Source organism: Punica granatum, chromosome 3 (genome assembly GCF_007655135.1).
Source record: "Punica granatum isolate Tunisia-2019 chromosome 3, ASM765513v2, whole genome shotgun sequence".
Taxonomy (NCBI): Eukaryota; Viridiplantae; Streptophyta; class Magnoliopsida; order Myrtales; family Lythraceae; genus Punica; species Punica granatum.
The window spans coordinates 13,927,237-13,946,289 of record NC_045129.1 but is presented as its reverse complement, the minus strand read 5'-3'; the positions used below and the strand labels follow the sequence as shown (position 1 = coordinate 13,946,289).

The following is a 19,053-nucleotide window of genomic DNA, read 5'->3' as shown; positions in this document are numbered from 1 at the left end:
TTGGGTGATAATCCCATCTCGTGGAGCTCGAAGAAACAACGGTCCTTGGCTCGCTCATCCACAGAAGCTGAGTATCGAGCTGTCACAACCACTGCTGCTGAACTTGCCTAGGTTCAATCTCTTTTACAAGAGCTTGGAGTTTCTTCCAGTCCTCCCACAATATACTGTGACAATATTGGGGCCACGTACTTTTGTGAATCCCGTTTTTCATTCTCGAATGAAGCACATCGCCCTTGATTATCATTTTGTTCGTGAAAAAGTAACTGCTGGTGATCTTCGCGTTGCTCACGTTTCAACAAAGGACCAACTTGCAGACGCGTTGACGAAACCATTATCTCGTCCATGACTGGAATTTCTTCGATCCAAGATTGGCGCTCCTAATGGAAGCACCATCTTGCCGGGCGTATAGGAGCATATCACTCCCGAATTTTAGTCAACGATTCTCCTACTTAATATCATTTATGTTTCCATTTATTTGCCCTGTAATTTGGCTAATTTATCATGTAATTATTTCATTCCTTTTTCAATCAGTCAATGTATTGTATATATACACCACACATTTGTATGAAATAAAACAATTTTTCTTGCTCTCATTCTACTTCTAAAGTATATGGTGTTATTATATAAGAGAATATTCTAATTAGCAGATAAAACAAATCCTGTACTAGAAATTAGGAAGGAAAATATACAACAATTGAATAATCAATACCCTTTTCCATAATTTTGCTAATGCTAAAACTAATTTATTAGAATTCAATACATTTCACAATGGCCCAACTAACCCCAAATCAAATCCTTTTAAATTTTTTCTTCTTGTTTTTCACATCACAACCTACAATCAATTTTTAATTTTTAATTATAAAACAAGAATTTCAAGATTGTGATAAAAAGAAACGAAGTAAGAAATAGCACATTGTCATGATAAATTGGAGCTAATAATGACTGGTTCTTGTACAATAAGAATAGATCGAGTGACGAGAAAACGAACCATAAAAATGGAATAAAAATCACAACTAAGAACCCAAATTTCAAAGGAAATTGAGTTGGAGACGTGCCTGATAACAAATCGGACTGAGAGACAAAGAGTTGTCGACAAAGCCAAAGGCAATGGAGGAATGGACCAACAATGGAGATTGAACAGTAATTGGGAAAGTAGGGTTTGAGAGGTAGAAGATGAGAAAACGTGAGATCGGATAAGGGGTATATTGGGGAAGAAGGTGACATTTTCACTTTATAATTGTTGGGCCCAACCTGGTAATTGAAGAATTCCATGTCTGAGGATGGGAAAATTTTTTCCTTGACCCGCAGGTTCTTTTTATGCAGGGAAACCCGTGAAGACATTTTCCTAGAAAACACTTTCCTACCGAACATTGCATTTTAGGATGTAAGGTTCGAGGATTCCCGGAAATCTTTGAACTTTACGTCAATCCAAACAGCCCGTTTTTGTTGATAGCCAAAAATTGAAAGTTGTTTCAAATTTAAGCATATACCTTTCAAATTTGTATTATTTATAGTCAAAAGTAACTTCCATTAGCTTTCCTGTCACTTATTTTTTAAATTTTATAAAATATATTTACTAATTTTAGGATATTAAAAATAACAAATCATTTAAAAATAAAAACTTTAAAAAATATATTACATAAGTAAGCAGTAAATCAATTGAGAAGAGGAGATGCGGAGGCCAAACACCCCAACCATGACCCTCTGCTTCTCTCCTATTGGGTCTTAATGTTTCTCTTTTAATTTTTTGATTTTAGTTTCTAGAAATTTGTAAGGATGAGGGAAAAAAATTAATAAAAAATAATTGGAAAGCAGATGGAAAACGAATAGAAAATAAAAAAATAACAATGAAAAATTCGAAAATGGCCATAATTAAAATATATTAGAAAGAACATTCCTAAATTCCAAACACATTTCATGTTTTGCTATAAATAAATAAGGGGAAGAATATGTGCTTCCTTTTGAAAGTTGCCCAAATAAACATTATGGCCATAAAAAATAAAACGGTCAAACGTAATGTTCTAAATCAGTACTTCTCCTATTATATGAGCATGCTTCTTTCGTTTCCGTTTCTCCTTTATTGGCTTGTTCTTTTAGTTATTCCTAGTCTCAAAAAATGGAAATATGGAGAAGGGTCCTCATTCTCAGATTATAATTACAATACATTTTGGTTTTCTAGTAAGACTTTTTTTTTTGTTGGTATGCACAATCTAAAAAGCAGAGACGTTCTATTACAGGGTTAAATTCTCTATTGTGTATATTTTTTTTCTATTCATAAAATTCAAACACAAGATCTTGAAACTTAAAAGAGTTGTCGAACCACCTAAAATAACCTACATTGGTTTATTTATTATATCTATGTTCATTCTTAACTGCGGCTAATTTTAGTCGAGCAATTACCTACTCTATTGACATTATTGCTTCCTCATGTAACTTCTAATTTCTACCAGGGAGTTCAATGGTGGAATGGGCTTTTTTTTCTTCATAATTACACTTCTATCTGTTAAAGTATAATTTTTATGACCAATATTTTCCCAGATTTTGTAGGACTTGCACAGAGGTTTGTTTTTTTGCCGATTTTTCTTTTTTTTTCTTTTCCCAGATTTTCAGTTTTAATGTTGTCCTTATTGTTTTTAATTTTTTTTTGGGGCAAAGGCCTAAAAGAAATTGGAGAGTACAGAGGCGAGGCGGGGTGTGGCCGTATTTATCTTAACTGTTTCTGTGAATTTAATATATATAAAAAACTGTACAATTTTTCGAACCAAGGGCCCGATTTAATCTCCTTACTACTGAAAGGCCCATAAAGTTGTTTAGGCCTCTACTCTTCACATAAATATCTTCTTTACATGCAATTTACCTTCTTCTTTTTTGTGAACCCTAGTATCAGAAAGTTCAATTGGACTCCAAGTACTCCAGTCGAGTCGGGTCGCACGCAATTCACTATTGATCAGCAGCTCCTTTGCAAAATGAAAATACTGATTAATTATTTTTGTAGCTCAATTTCATGTCAGGAATCAGGAGGGCCAAGCGAGCTCAACCGGGGTATATATTTTGATCTCCTTTGTCACACAAAGCAAAGATAAAACAAAGCGATAAGTATATTAAAGGGGATGTAGTGCAATGGTGCATGTTTTCGCTTGATAATCTAGTATTTTTATTTCATTGTATTGGATCTTAAGGTCTCATCTGTAAACCGAGATATAAATCAAAGTAATCCAATGGCGGTGGCCTGATAGTTTCATAATGAAAATATTCATACGGGAGACTCATGATCGCCCATATCAAGGAAAACACGGGGGTCGAGCTGTCGCAGGTTCAAGAAATCTCCATCCATGCAGGTTCAAGAAATCTCCATCCGTGTAGCTGAGAGTGCTCAGACTTAACGGGTTTTATCAGTTCAGGCCCAGTGGGCTCAAAGCAGGCTCTGGCTAATTTCCACCTTCCCATTAATCAAATAGTTGGAATTGCAGCTTCTTTTCTTCCCCCTTGCTATTTTTCTTTTGTTTCAGCCTTTTTTTGTTTTGGAGGAGTTCGAAACGAAATTGAAGGGAAAAATGCCATGAAGGTTGATATTCCTCCATTTTCTTCTAGGTGAATTATTTTCCATGACAAGATCACTTGATTTAACAAGTGTTCCAATGCTTGCATTGGTCGGATTTGTTCTCATATAACATTTTGTCACAAATTCTTTGTGATGATTTACTTCTTTTAGAACAAAAGGAATTTTCGAGAAATAATTGAGAATTTTGAACAGTGATTCTAATATGTTAGAATACTTCTAAATGTTACAATGACCAATTTTGCAACTAATTCTTTTATTTAGTGTGCATTGCTTATTTATTCAAACATCAACATATTACGGAACTTATTATAGATAGAAGTTATGTTTAAGTATGCAAACTGGATCTTGTAAACTTTGTCTTTTGAAATTGCATGAATAATCTTAAATTACATAACATTGAATAGCAAATCAAATATGGTGGCTCAAACGATAGCAATGTACATATATATATTGAATTTCTTTCAACTTTTATAAGAACATAAGAAATTTTTACAAAGAATTATTTGATAAATGAAGCAAATTGATGATTCTACTCTTATTAAATATAACCTATAAATTGCTTGTGGTAGGCAATTTTACTAGATATATAGATAGATTAATCTATCTATTAGTGAATAATTCCTGCTGTTTGGAGAAATAATTATCTTACTCTGAGTCTGAATATTTTCTTTAAAAGATTCAGACTGACTTGAAAACAACTGGGAAGTTATAACTAATTACAAGTAAGGATTCCATATTGAATGCTAATGAGTAATTTAAAAGTTAAGGAAAAAGTTACGTAAGGAGAGCTGACAACTTCTCTCATCATGCATGAAATAAGCTAACTGCTCCTGAAAGTTCAACATCATATTCCATCCATCCCATTGCGTGCCCACACTAATGTATAGTAGCGAGCCCGCCTATATATGCATCGCATTTTAATCTTACATCTTATCTGTGGACCGAAGAAATTTATCCTCGAACAAGGTCCAAGAAATTTCTATAAAATAATGATTCACACCTTGCAAATATCGTAGTCTGATATAACAAGGGACTCACTTGTTGCCCTGGGCTATAGGATAGTCTTTCCAGGGAATATGGGATGAACTATTTTCCGTCCATTTCGTGAACCTCGGACCATCAGATCAATACTGACCCTTTTTCTAAGGGAGATTTTGATGTTCCGCCAGCAATGAATTGATAAATAAATAAAATGTCAAATTCAACGGCTATAGAGTCAGTAGTACTATGTTGCTAGCGAGATGTCAAAAGCTCTCTTATTTCTAGTATTGTCAAAGAGTCAATAGGCCAATATCCAGGTATATAAATATTATTAACTTTGTTTCCAAAATATAAAGATCACTGGAACTTGAAGTGTGGTGGGTGAGAAAATATTTGTTGAGTATCAAAATATTAATATGTGAGAATCTATGAGTCCGTTGTGAAGTCATTTTTCCACTTACTAGTATTTTGATTAGGCTTTATACAGTAAAAGTGGCTATGTAATAGGCATTGAATATTTGCTGGTGGTGGGTGACTCAAAAGAATCTGATTTACTGCCGGTATTTGACCCCAACAGTACACTGATTTTATTACACATTCTTCTCTTCTCTAAGTCCCATAAATAAACTGCCAGTTCCATATATAAAGCGGGGGGAATTTTGAACTCTAATTAAGGCTCCATTTGTTGCACGAAAAGCAAGGTATAGGAAAGTGAATTCCTCATTTTCATGTGTATGGTAAGTAACACAAAAAAATTTCGGCAAAAAGAAAGTATTTTCAGTCAATCAACAAATTAAAGATAAAAGTGGAGAAAATGATTTCATGTAAAAAATTTCGGAATTCATTTTCGTGCCTACACTGCTCTCTCTTATTTGCGCCACTTAACACATCTCTCTAATCCAAACACATGGAGATGATTTTCTTTCTCCATGTCAATAATTTTTCTTTGAAAAACTATTTACGTGAAACAAAGGGATCCTATCTCATTGAGAAGGAAGAAGAAGATTTCGAGCAAGAAAAAAAAAAAGAAAAGAAAGAGAAGGAGGAAGAAGAAGAAGAAGAAGAAGAAGAAGAAGAAGAAGCAGCTGTAGCTTCAGCTGTACTTTATTATCATATCAGAGTCAGAGCCCCAACCACAGCTGCAAAATATCTACTCCAATTAATTAATCCATTAATCTCTCAGACCATTCAGGAGGACTTTGCCATTACCGATACAAACAAACAGACAGCTTCACTCTCTCTCTCTCTTTCCCTCTCCCTATCTCTGATACAATAAATAAATAGATACAGCAGATATATATCAGGGGATGGAATGGAACTATAAATAATAGCCCATTCTGTTCCCTTCCTTCTGTAGAAAGTTGGCCCCTATTAATCCCTCACCTCAATGGCTGAGACAATCCTTCTCTTCTTATAATTGCTCTTTAGGTGCTCAGTTGTGCTGCTGCTGCTGCATCATGGGATATCTGACTCCAGCTGCAATTGCCCTTTGCTGCTCCATCTGGGTTTGGTTGGTTCACCCAATAAATTATTCATCATTAATCAACAGTCACATCGACCCGCCAAAATTAAATTGATCATCAGGGAAGCTCCCTACTGGAGTCCCTTTCTGACCCATCTATTCAAAGGCAGCAAATAGTATGTATACATATGCAGATCAGTCGGATCCTATATCAGGGTGCCGGTGGACGATGATAATTTCTTCTCGAAGAGTTGCATGCCAGCATCTCTCGATACTATGTTCGTACATGTAATGCTTATGCGGTGCCTAATTACCTGGAAATATTCGTGCAGCTTGTTCTTGAGGTAGCAGTACTCGTGTTCTAGCACCTCCAAAGCTCTGAAACACCTGATGCCGAGCAAAACAATGTAACAATCGGTTCCAGTCGGTTATAATGTCATATGCTGGAGATGTTGGACTAATACGGTAGCTAGGCGATAGATAATAATAATCTACATATATATATGTATATCGCCTAGGACATGACCAACTGTGAGAGAGAGTGAGCATCGAATTACCCGGCAAGGTTGTTTTGCTCAGAAGCTGCACGGAAGGCGGCACAGACATTTCGAACTCGACGTGCCCCGATGCTAGAGCTGCTCCCCGTGAACTGATTCAAATGTATTTCCATCTTCTTGTAGTCCGAGAATTCCCTATCCATTCTGTTCATCCCCAACAGCATCATCAATGCACACTGGTCAGTGAAACCCCCGTATAGTAACCCAGTCAATGCAAATGCATACATACACATGTATATAGTCTTACGTCTTTCATTTATTTATTTACTTACTTTTTTTTTTCCTTTCCTTGAAATTGACATGCATAGTGCTGACAATGCATGCCCAGATGAGGATTAAAGACTGTTATCTTTGGCCATTGAACAACATCATGTAAAATGCCGAAATGATGACATTGAATTTATGATGGTGCCACTACAAGAAAACCTACGACTTCGGCACAAAGTGTTTATGGCGGATCAGGATGACGCAGTTATACGGAGTGATGAAACTGAAGAGTGGCAACTTTTTCAACTCGTATGAGAATAAGGAATAATAACGAGGAGGAAGGGGAGTAAGACAGAATACGGACAGCAATGCTCGGAGGTTGCGCAAGAGCTTCTCGGACTCGTGGAAGTAGATGGTGATGACTTCGGACACGAAGTTGGGGGAGCTATCATCTTGGAGCTGTTGAAGCTGCAAGAACTGCTCGTCCAACACTCCCTGCATGCAGGCCCCGGCCAGCAAAATCACTAGTTATATCTCAAATCACGTTTGCATCATGTATATTTAGTTCATTGCAGGTCCGCTGTATGTTCATTGATACGAGGACATGCTCGTTTAATTTGAACGTCTATGCTAAGCACTGAGAGCTCGAAGAGAATGCAATGCAAGCTAACCTGATGGAAGAGCAAAGCTAGGAGGCGGTTCATGTCAGCTCGTAAGAGGTCCGCGCCCCACCCGAGCATCCACAGTGGCAGACCCGTTTTGGCTGATGTCGGGTATCTTCTCGCAACTTACTTGGATTGGCAATGCCAATGAAAGCACCAGGCGTATGACTTCGATCGGGATGTTGAAGCCTGAGCTCGGGAAGGTGAATACGAACTAATAATGTGCCTTGATCGTCTGGCTAGTGTTGATAACTGAAAACTGGTTTCAACTCTGTAGAGGGAAATTAGTTCTTGAGGTTCTGATAGTTGGAGTTGGCGGTGAGGAGGGGAGAGGGGAATGAACGACAGGCTATTTAAAGGCTCTCGATGGCTTGGGCCGTACAGGTCAAAGCACAAATGGTAAATGAGACAAAGTAATTAAACTTGCAACCTATGCTCACGCGCTCCAACATTTGGTTGGTGAAAAAAAAAAAAGAAGCTAGCTTGTTAATTTTCTTAGAAATAAAAACTAGAAAATTTCACCCAAAAAAGTAAGAATTTTTTTTCCTGAAAACAAATTATTGCATAATGCTAGCTTATATACATTTATTTTTAACAAGAGGATAAGAAACTGGGACGTTTGTTGTTCGAATAAGAGGTTAATAATTTTGTTCAATAATTATATCATGCGATGTTCGTCAATATCTTATGAACTGAGACTAATTAATCCGTGTTCCAATCATTGAGTTATCCTGAACTTGAACTGAAGTACTCTCGATGAATAGTCTATTGTCCATGACCTCATAATAGAAGTCCCGAGTTGCTGTCATGATTAATAAAAGATTTTTAAGTAACCATTTTCGATTAAGTTTTAAAATTAAGTTTGTCACGAGTGAATGCACAGTCTAGAACACTTAGAATAAATGTAATGGGAAGGCAAACAGACCAGTGAAGGTTCAAAAATGTAGTATCCCGTGTAAGTTTATCAGGGCACCAAAAACTGAAGTAAAAGCTTAAATTGATTTAGTAAAATGTGATTTATCAATTTGTTAGTACTTATACTATCAGGATTATACTGATAATTAAAACCTGGTCCATGGGATGGTGGTGGTAAGTGGGAGAATTATCTCCACCCGTAGCCACCATCCCCTTTTTATATTTTTTAAATTTTTTCTTATAAAAATATAATTTTTAGCTTTTTCATTTCAGTACAAAACACATACTTGAATTGATCCCAATTTAAGTAGATTTTGTTTATTTATGGTCTTAGAAATGTCCTAATTTTCTGTGAAACGCAGGGGTGTAGTACTAGTATATGACCGAGACTAACCATTACTTGAATAGTGATTTCGTGATCACTATGATACTTTATTGAAATTCGAACCATCTACTGCAAGTAAAGTTCGTTAGATACTTAAAACCTATTACATAATGATCATATTCTTAATTAGAAATAACGAAGGTTCAAATTAAGATTAACAGATAAAAAAGTTAACCTAATATCGTACGACATACTAATTAGTACATTTTCTGACATGACATATGTTTTGTTTGTTTTTAAGATCATAACATTACTTAACCCATCTCAACTTTATTCTTCACCAAATTTAACAATACAATTATTACTTTTTTATCTTTTTTTTAATTTAATATTAAATTATCTCGCATATTTTTTCTCTAGTCATATCTATGATCAATTTTGTAATAATAAATTCTCCATCTACTTTCATATCTATATATATATACATATTAAATTTTTAATAATAAAATTTTCATTACTTTCCCATCTATACATACATACATATATATATATATATATATTTTCACGTATCAATATATTTGTTAACATTTCAATCATTGCACAAAATTAAGTTGAGCATAATAACGAAACACAAGCTTCGTGTAGTGGACGCGCCGGGAAGGAGAAGGGGGATGGATGGATATGACAGAGAGGAGGGGGAGGGGGAGGGGGAGGGGGAGCGCGTGCAGCGGGGTCTTAATCGAGGTAAATGTGGGGCATCTACCGGACCACCCTAAACATATTGAAAAAAACAAAAAAGGGGGCAAAAAAGAAAAACAAAAAAAAAACAAAAGAAAAAGTAAAGAGCTTTTTCCTCTGCAGGAGGGATTGGGTTGGGGCCAAGGACGGGGGGGAAGGGGGAATGACCTGCTGTGGCCGTAACCCATCACTTCGCGTGCTCTCTCCTGCCAACTCGGTGCGGCGCTCCCACTTGAAGCCCCCCTCATCCCCGACAACCGCCTGCAGCCGGTAATCCAAAGAGTGCTTGGCACTGGAGGCAGAGGAGTTTCTTCCAACTTCACATGAATGTTTTGAGCAAAGAGTCTTTGCTAATCCTCGTAAAAATCCTCATAACTACTTTTGGGAATATCAATCGCTAATTGAGCAATGCTATACCATTCGAATTCGGAAGTGCCGAACACTCTAAAGGGAGTTGTATGGAAAAATGTGCACGGTTAATGCATGAGAGAGAGTCGGAGGCTGTTCCTCCGAAAATACTCGGTGGAAAAGTAATTTTCCATTGCTAATTATATTAGCATTCAAATAGTATCTATCTATCTATCTATCTATCTATCAAATGTAACTAATATGAGAATTTTTTAGGCAATTCTAGCTTCTTCTTTTTTTTCTTTGTTTGCTTAGAAGATTAATTAGCTAAATTTTCATATTTTTCTCATCTTGAAATCTTTATTTTATAGCTTATTTCAACCTCTTCTGCAATTACTAGCCCTATACTCGAACCATGGTCTTATAATGATCAACCAGTCCTATTTGATCGTATTATTGTAACATTTGTCTAGACATAAAAAAAAAAAAAAAAGAGGGGCACGGGATACATGCACATACGTTTAGGCAGTAGGTTTATACTGACGATCTCACTCGTTGGCATGACTTGTGATAGGTGCAGGTTTCAGTCTCAGATCACTTTCAGTGAGCCCTTATGGGGCGCATTGGGTCGGAGCCTGAAATCATGTCCCTAACAATGAGCAAGTTCAGTTTATCATCTAAGCTTACAATCAATGAAACTCATGGATTTAAAGACGACAAAGGAAATTGAACCCGAACACTTCTGATTCCAAATCAAACATGAATGACTCTACACGACGTCCCTTTCTACTCTCGGCTAATCTCTTGTTAGGTTAGTTACTGTATGCCGAGGTACTTTATATTATTAATCGAGCTCATTCTGCAACCAATGCTGCCAAATGGACTGCATGAACTGGTAAGTGCTTTTCTTCTTCTTTTTTTTTCCTTTTTTTGGGGTGGGGGTTAGAACTGCTGTGTTTTAACAGAGACCCCTTTATGCAACTTTTTAGCCCCCCCTTTCTCTTTGTTTATTGCTGAAGGGTAAAAAAGAAGGGGAAAATGTTTCGGATAGACAACACAAAAGTGCCTTCTGCTGCTTCTGTTCATTTGTAGACAGCTTTTGTGCGAGCCCTGCGGTCTGCCTGGCCAGAAGTTCGAAGAGGAAACCGCCCGGCAATCTAGCTTGGCCCCTCTCACTGACAAGGCATGGCCATAATTCCTTTCATATAAATAGATAAAATAAACACAATATTATTATTATTTGAGGATAATTTTTTGGCATCCACACGTGGCAAAAAGTTAATTGTCTCTTCTCTTCTGTTGGGGTGAATTTAAATACTGGAGGAAATTCACGGGCCATCATGAAACTTTTTCCACACGGATGCCATGGAGCTGGTGACGGTCTGTCTTTGTTGGACGGCTCAGGGAGAGTTCTCTCACACAGTAGACTGCACTGAAGAGCACGAAATTACAATTAAGTTGCTGAGGCTATAATTATCATCGTTCCTTATTATTGGCCCACTCATTGCCTTATCTCTCTTCGTGACTAACCAACCTATATTAGCCAAGGAACTCATCATTATGACCCCTTTGCATAAAAAGCCCTTTTCTAATTCGTTTAAAAACACTTGTACATGCAAGATGCACACTTGGTCATATGTAAGAAAACTATCAATTTATTCACCAACGTTGGTCATATGTAAGAAAAGTTTTAATTTAGAAAGATTTAACCTCCATTTTACACTGATAGAAGTCTCTATGAAATTTCTATGGTGGTGATGTACAACAAGTTATCTAGCGGAATTTCGAGAAAGCTTATACATTTTGTCGACTCGGTCGTATTAGCAATCAGTGCACACACTATATCATACCTCAAGTTTGACCCCACACTTCCCTTTTTTTACCTCAAGGTAAAATGTCTTAACTCTTTACTCGTAGAACTATAAAATTTTCAACTAGGTAAACAAATGATTAGACTCATCTTCAACCTAAAATATCAAGTTGATAGTTAGATTGTAATACCCATTATTTTATGAATCCATAAGTTAATTTCTTTATGTCTTTCCGATATGGAATAATAACTCGCACTAAGAACTTTTAGTAAATGCTTCATTGGTTTTAATAGTCAGTCCCAAACTTATCAAGAGGGAAATATCATATCCTTCACTAAAATGTAAAACGAAACATCAACATTATGTATCTATCTAAATAAGCAATAAAAAGGTCGCAACCGAATAAAAGAGCAGCAAATACCATTATAACAAGCATATTCAATCATTGTTTTTAACCGAATTAAAAATGTGAATGTGTGTCTTGGTTGGTGCAATGAAATCGATGTAATGCATTTAATTTAGAGAGAAATTATTGTTTTGTTGTTACTACGCCCCCAAGAGCATATGATATTAGAACCCCTTAATGATTAAGCAAATGCAATTATAAGATGCTAGTGATATAAAAAAAAATGCAATTGTAAGATTGGATATAATATTTAATATCGTCGGCAGCTCAAGTTTCAAATAACAACTTTACACCTTCAACGAAATGTGCAGAGAAGGCCTTATCTAGCTAGGGTTCATGGGTAAAGCTTTATTTTAACTTCAGACGAGAAAGCATGTCGTTAATTAAATTTGTTAATTAATTAATGGAAACCTCGATTTACACCAAAAGCTTTTGAAAAGCATGCTTCGCATTGACGTAAGCAAAAATGTATATGTAATCAAGTAATTCCATCAAAATTAGAGTATAGATTCCCCCCTTCCCTTTGGCTCTATCAATTATAACTAATATTATTATATGTATTATCTCTCATCATGTTGTATCAAAATTCTCCCATCCTCTGAATCATGCGTGTACTGTCAAACGGAGACATCACCTTAACTCGTTTTAGGCAAAAAAGGGCAAAAAAAAAAACTATGTTTGGAAGCAATATCACATTCTTATTTTTGAGAGAATTACCTGGCCGGTCGCTTCCTATAAGTACCAAATAAATTACATCATACAGATGAACAGTGATTTATCTTCAATGATAACTTAGAGGTCGCAAACATCCCATATGCAACACCAGTTAATTAAAACATGTACATGTTGTTTGGCGGGGTTGAACATGTCCGATCAGCCGGCCAATAGTTAACCAGGAAGCGAACGAAACAATTGATCACTAAGGCAGATGTGACAGTGTCTACCCAATCCCACAATCAAATTCGACTGGTTATAATTTTCATAACATGTTAAGTATAAGATAACTTTTAACCTCCATCATCAAAAAGACACCGTTTGAGAATAGACATACAGCTCCCTTTATAAACGATTCTTTTAATATTGTTCTATCTTTTGAACTTGTAATTTCGCCCGTGCATTTTAATACTTGTCATACCAATTTTTCCCCTAGCAAGGAAAAAGAAAAAGGAACACTTTCACCGCGAGCTATTGTTCCTCAACATCAATTAATTAAATTAATTAGGCTAAAAATCGAAATGAGACAAAAGGCAGAGGAGCATGCACGCTTTGAATTGACGTAAGCAAATGAACCCATAATTTCTTTATAATTTTCTTTTTAATATAATAAATATGTATTTTTTCTGAAATCGAGTGCTTCTTTCCTTGTTTTTTAGAAGGTGCACTTTTGAGGCGAAAATTTCTATGCAAAAGGGATATAATTAATAATATATAGACATAACAATTAATTTTATCGTATGGGTTTGCTCTCCCGTGCTGTATTGCCATAGGCATTATGTGCAGTCCAGAGCATGTAAAATTAATATAGAACTGAGAATTATTCCTCAGGCTTCGAAATTCCAAACTACTTCTTCGGAAGTTGTAAACTAGAAAGGCTTGTAGATTAATTTTCATTTTTATTTGACAGTGGCAAGAGCTCGTGCCATTCATTCGGTTCAGGCTTTTCATGTGGCATAGGTGTGGCCACATGATCATGCGTTAATCAGAAGGTATTACTATTTAATGATTAATATAATTGTTTCAATGATATTCAGCGAAAAAAATTGTTTCAATGATTAAGTATACGGTGAGTACCCTTGTTAGGGAATTATTGCCCATTTAGCCTTTGTTCGAAATTAGACCGGATTAGGAATCGCTAATCTTGGTATAAGGAAAAAAAAATATAGAATCGTAAATAATGTGATGAGTCTTACCAAAAGGATTGCTAGTTTTAGGAATATATGGGAGGGCCATTAATCTTTTGGGTTTTATTTGCAGAAAGGAAAATGTTGACTTGCTGTAGAATTGCCGCGTTATATATATTCGCAGCCATCAGTTTATATATGTTGTCATGGTGATCGATCGATCAAATTTCAAATTCTCTTGATCAGTTGTAACCGTACATATTGAGTACCTCAGAATTATATTGAATACACTAAGCAGAAATATGAGAGCCACTTTTTTTTTTCCTTTTCTTTTCTTTTGAAAATTGAGAGCTTTTTTTTGGTAATTGAAGAAGGGTGATTACTTTCATGTGAGAGAGTTCACATGCCCAAGACCAAAAGCTCCAGCCATGGAAGGCAATTATTAAGGATATTGTATAATTGTAGCATATTTTATATATTTGGTAGTCCTAGATTTATGGCATCATTAGTCATAGCATATTTCCTTTCTTGTAAGGCTGTATAGCCTATTTACTCTACGATTGACAATATTGCAAATTGAGGTTGAGCGTTCCAAGTTTATTATGATATCAGAGCACCTTTACTCTTGGACCGATTGAAACCTCGATTAGAGAGGATGTCGGACGACAGTGAATCCCACAAGAGCCTGAAGAAGGGTGTTGAGAAGTTGAAGGACGTGGAGAAGGGAGATAACGCGGGGAAGAAAGTCGATATCCCGGTTGTTTATTCTTACATCAGCGGATAGCACAGGGAATGTACTGATTTCATGTCACTTGAACGGTGACAATTACCTGACATGGTCACACACCATGTTGATCACGTTGAGGGCAAAAGGGAAGATTCCTTTCATCGACGGGAAGCTCCAGAAGCCGGAGGAAGATGATCCGCTACGAGAAAGATGGGAAGCCTGCAATTCCACGATTATTGCATGGATATTTAACACAATGGAGAAGGAGCTACAACCTACCATCACTTATGCCGTAGATGCGAAGAGCTTATGAGATGACCTCAAGGTAATCAGACACGGATTTATCAAATTAAATTCGACATCTGCCTCATTAATCAAGAGGGGCAAAATGTAGGAGAATATTACTCGAAGATGAAGATGTTGTGGGATGAGCTCGAGTTTTATCTCGAGAACCTGGGCTGCTCTTGTGGAGCGAGTAACAAATGATTGTGGGGCAGTGAGAGACCGAAAAAGCTTTTCAGTTTCTTATGGGCCTGACCTCCGAATTTGATACGGTAGGCTTGAATATTTTGAGCATTGAACCGATGCCAACCATCAATAAGATTTACCAAATGATTGCACATGAAGAGCGTCAAAAGATCGTTGCATGGTCTCATCCAGCACTGTAAGTGGCTTTTTTAGCAAAGGGAGGAGGAAGCTCGGGTGCTACTGACTCGGGGAAACCACAACACTTAGGATCCTAGCAGCCACATGGATCGGGTCAGGCATATCGGCTAAACCAGCAACAACTCGGGCTTGATTTAAGCAAGCAACGCCAGACAGAAGGGAAGCCGACATGTGACTACTTTACAAAGCCAAGCCACTAGCGGAGCAATTGCTTAGCCTTCATTAGTATCCTGATTGGGCCAAAGGAAAAAAAAAAGACCGGGCCGCCTGAAAAGGGAGCGAGCTCGAGCAAGTGGAAGCAAGCTGGGCCGCCTGGTAAGGCCCAATATCAGCGAGGTCCCAACGGGGCGAATGTTATCCAGATCCGAACAGAGTAGCAATTCACGGGTAGCACGGCTGGAGGCTCTACCCAATGATCAATTTCAGTGAATACAAGTTTTACTTTAGTGATACGCCCGATCCTACTCGACTTGTCCGTAAGACAAATTTTACTTTAGTGAATGCAAAATGGATTTTAGATACTAGAGCCTTGAGACACATGACAGGATGTCTCAATAATTTTTCGAAATCTTTCCCTATTAAAAGGGATACACCAGCATATATACCTAATGGGGGCAGCGTGCAGGCCACTCGAGTCGGGAAAGTTAAAATTGCTTATTCATTTGAGCTCTCTGATGTGCTTTATGTGCCCACATTTAATTGCAATTTAATTTCAATTGCAAAATTATCGGTGGAGATGAATTGTCGCGAGACTTTTTGCCCAAATCTTTGTTTCATCCAGAACCACGTCTCGAGGAAGACGCTTGGAGTGAGTGAACTTCGAGGGGGTCTGCTATCTATGGGACGTGCTGATCACTTCACCTATGTGTCAGACAGTCATAGGAGATTATGTGGATACATGGCATCAGAGGCCCGGTTATCCATCCCGTACTATTAAGTTGAATGGTATTAATTTGAGGTTGGAAGAAAGCAGAATAAAGAGTATGATGTATGCTTTAGGGTGAAGCAAACACGCTCTTGGTTTGATTTGAGTGTGAATAAAGCAACATTTCCATTTGAATTGATCCATTGCGACCTTTAGGAACAATATAAAATTAAATCTAATTGTGGGCCAAATTATTTTCTGACAATAGTTGGTGACTTCAGCTGCATAGTGTGGTTGTATCTATTGCGTGACAAGTCTGAAACATAGAGTTTCCTTAATCTCTACAAGAATCAATTTAGTCATACGGTTAAAACTGTCTGAAGTGATAATGGGACAAAATTTTTGTCGAAGGAATTGCAGAATATTTTCTTTACACTTGGGACCATCCATCAGACCTCATGTAAGGACACGCCGCAGAAGAACGGGATGATCGAGAGGAAACACCGCCATATTTTCAATGTGGCTCGAGCACTCATGTTTCAAGCCTCACTTCAAACAAGGTTTTGGGGAGAATGTGTCACAACCGCAGTCCACTTAATCAATGTTACGCCCACACCTTACTCGACAACAAGAGTCCCCATGAACTACTTTTTGGCAAGCCACCTAATTACTCAAATCTTCAAGTTTTTGATTCGCTATGCTATACTCATGTTCGATCCAAAGACAAATTTCATGAGAGGTTGCGAAGGTGTGTATTTCTTGGCTATCCACATGGTAAAAAATAGTAGAGACTTTATGACTTGAAAACACGGCAGATATTCGTATCGAGGGATGTTGTTTTTGTGAAGGTAATTTTTCGTTTGCCACAGAAGGAAACAACTAGTGTAAGCAAGAAAGTTTGTTAATGGAGTTTTCCTGTAACACGTGATGAGCAAGGGCCAGAATTTTCATCAGGACCTTGGCCTTGACATGTGCAACAACAGGTCGGTTCGAGCAGTAGGCCGAATTTCCTCAATTCGACTCGGATTTCTAGTTGCAATTGATTCTGATAGAGAGTCCACATTTATCGGGAAGCCGGTCAAGATCCATGATGGAGAGATTCTATGGCAGAAGAAATACGTGCCATCGAATCCAATCAAACTTGGACTATTAAAGTGCTTCCTCCTGGTAAACATCACATCGGTTTCAAATGGGTGTATAAAGTCAAGCGGAGCACAGATCGGAGTGTCGAGCGATAAAAGGCTCGTTTAGTGGTGAAGGGTTTCACGCAAGTTAAAGGCATTGACTACTATAACACGTTTGCTCTAGTGGCCTAATTTGTGACCGTGCAGTGCTTATCGAGGATTGACGTTGCCAAGGGGTGGGAGATACATCAAATGGATGCTAATAATGCCTTTTTGCATGGTGATTTACATGTAGAGGTTTAAATGCAGCTACCTCCGGATTTCTCATCCACTAAGAAGGGATATGTGTGTCAGATCCGGAAGTCATTATATGGATTTCGATAAGTGTCCAAGAATTAGTTTTCCAAGTACGCTGAGGTACTGTGTTAATAAGGCTTTACTCAATCAGGTGCCAATCACTCACGAAGCAGTGTATTTCTTGGATTCTTGGTTTATGTTGATGACTTGATGATAGTTGGGAGTAGTTCTAGTCATTGCGACTCTTTTAAGAGTTAACTGGATAAGTGTTTTCGCATTAAGGATTTGGGCTCCTTGAAATATTTTCTAGGGATCGAAGTTACTTGGATGGATTCGGGGTTGTTTCTTAGTAAACGGAAGTATGTACTTGACATTTTATTTGAGTACGACATGATGGGATCGAGGCCATCTCCTTTCTTGATAGAGCAGCATCATCGTCTCGCCACGTGCACCAGTGATCTATTCTCGAATTCGGCTAAGTATCATTGTATAGTTGGGAGGTTGATCTATTTGACTATCACGAGACCGGAACTTAATTATTTTCTCCATGTCTTAGCACAATTTATGTAGAAGCCACATCAAAATAATTGGGATGCTGCTATGCGAGTGCTTCGTTATCTGAAACAGTCTCCTAGTCAGGGGATTTTTCTACGACCTGGATCTCTTGATCTTGAAGCTTTTTGTTATTCTGATTGGGCTAGTTGTCCTTTGACCTGTCGATCGATTACAAGTTACTTCATTACGTTGGAAGCTGCCCAACTTCATGGAAAACCAAGAAATAGACCACAATCTCCCGTTCATCAGCTGAACCAGAATATCGAGCTATGGCGTCTGCGGTCAGTGAGGTTATATGGTTATGAAGCTTACTTTCCTCACTTGAAGTACACATGGCACAACCAACTCAATTGTTCTGTAATAATCAGGCGGCACTACTCATTGCAACTAATCACGTCTTTCAAGAGCGGACGAAGCATATAGAGATAGATTGTCACTTCGTTAGTGAACATCTTAAGTTTGGTGTAATGGCCACAGCTTATGTGCCTACACGACTTCAGTTAGCCGACATCTTCACCAAGGCACTGGGACGCGATCATTTTCGGCTTCTCCTTTCCAAGTTGGGCATTCTAGATCCTCATGCTCTAACTTGTGGGGAGCATTAAGGATATTTTATAGTTGTAGCATATTTTGTATATTTGGTAGATGATAGCATATTCGGTAGTCCTAGATTTATAGGATAATTAATCATAGCATATTTCCTTTCTTGTAAGGCTGTATAGCCTATTTACTCTGCGATTGACAGTAATGCAAATTGAGCTTGATCATTCCAAGTTTATCAACTAGCAATATATAGGCCACAGCTAGCAAACCAATGAGCACCATCGGAATGACAATCTTAGCACGCTCAGACATGCCCAAGCCATCCTGTAATTTACGTACTGATGCGGCAGACGAGCTGGAAAATCAGTACCTAGAGAAAATTAGGTTTTGACGACCCTGTCTCAAGGAAAACGGCCTCCGGAGCAAAACTCATGGCCTATGGCATGAAATTTCGATAGTTT

The 19,053-nt window shown here is 37.6% G+C and overlaps 1 protein-coding gene across 1 annotated transcript; it reads right to left on the bottom strand.

Annotated features, from left to right (window-relative positions):
- Positions 1-5,632: 5,632 nt before the first annotated feature.
- On the bottom strand, positions 5,633-7,742 carry LOC116201383 (pseudo histidine-containing phosphotransfer protein 6). Its single transcript, XM_031532603.1, has 5 exons — positions 7,441-7,742; positions 7,134-7,264; positions 6,563-6,706; positions 6,320-6,392; positions 5,633-6,044 (listed from the first exon to the last, which is right to left on the bottom strand). Exons 1-5 carry the CDS (start codon positions 7,507-7,509, stop codon positions 5,976-5,978), a joined length of 486 nt encoding a protein of 161 aa, XP_031388463.1. The 5' UTR covers positions 7,510-7,742; the 3' UTR covers positions 5,633-5,975.
- Between the last annotated feature and the right edge of the window lie 11,311 nt (positions 7,743-19,053).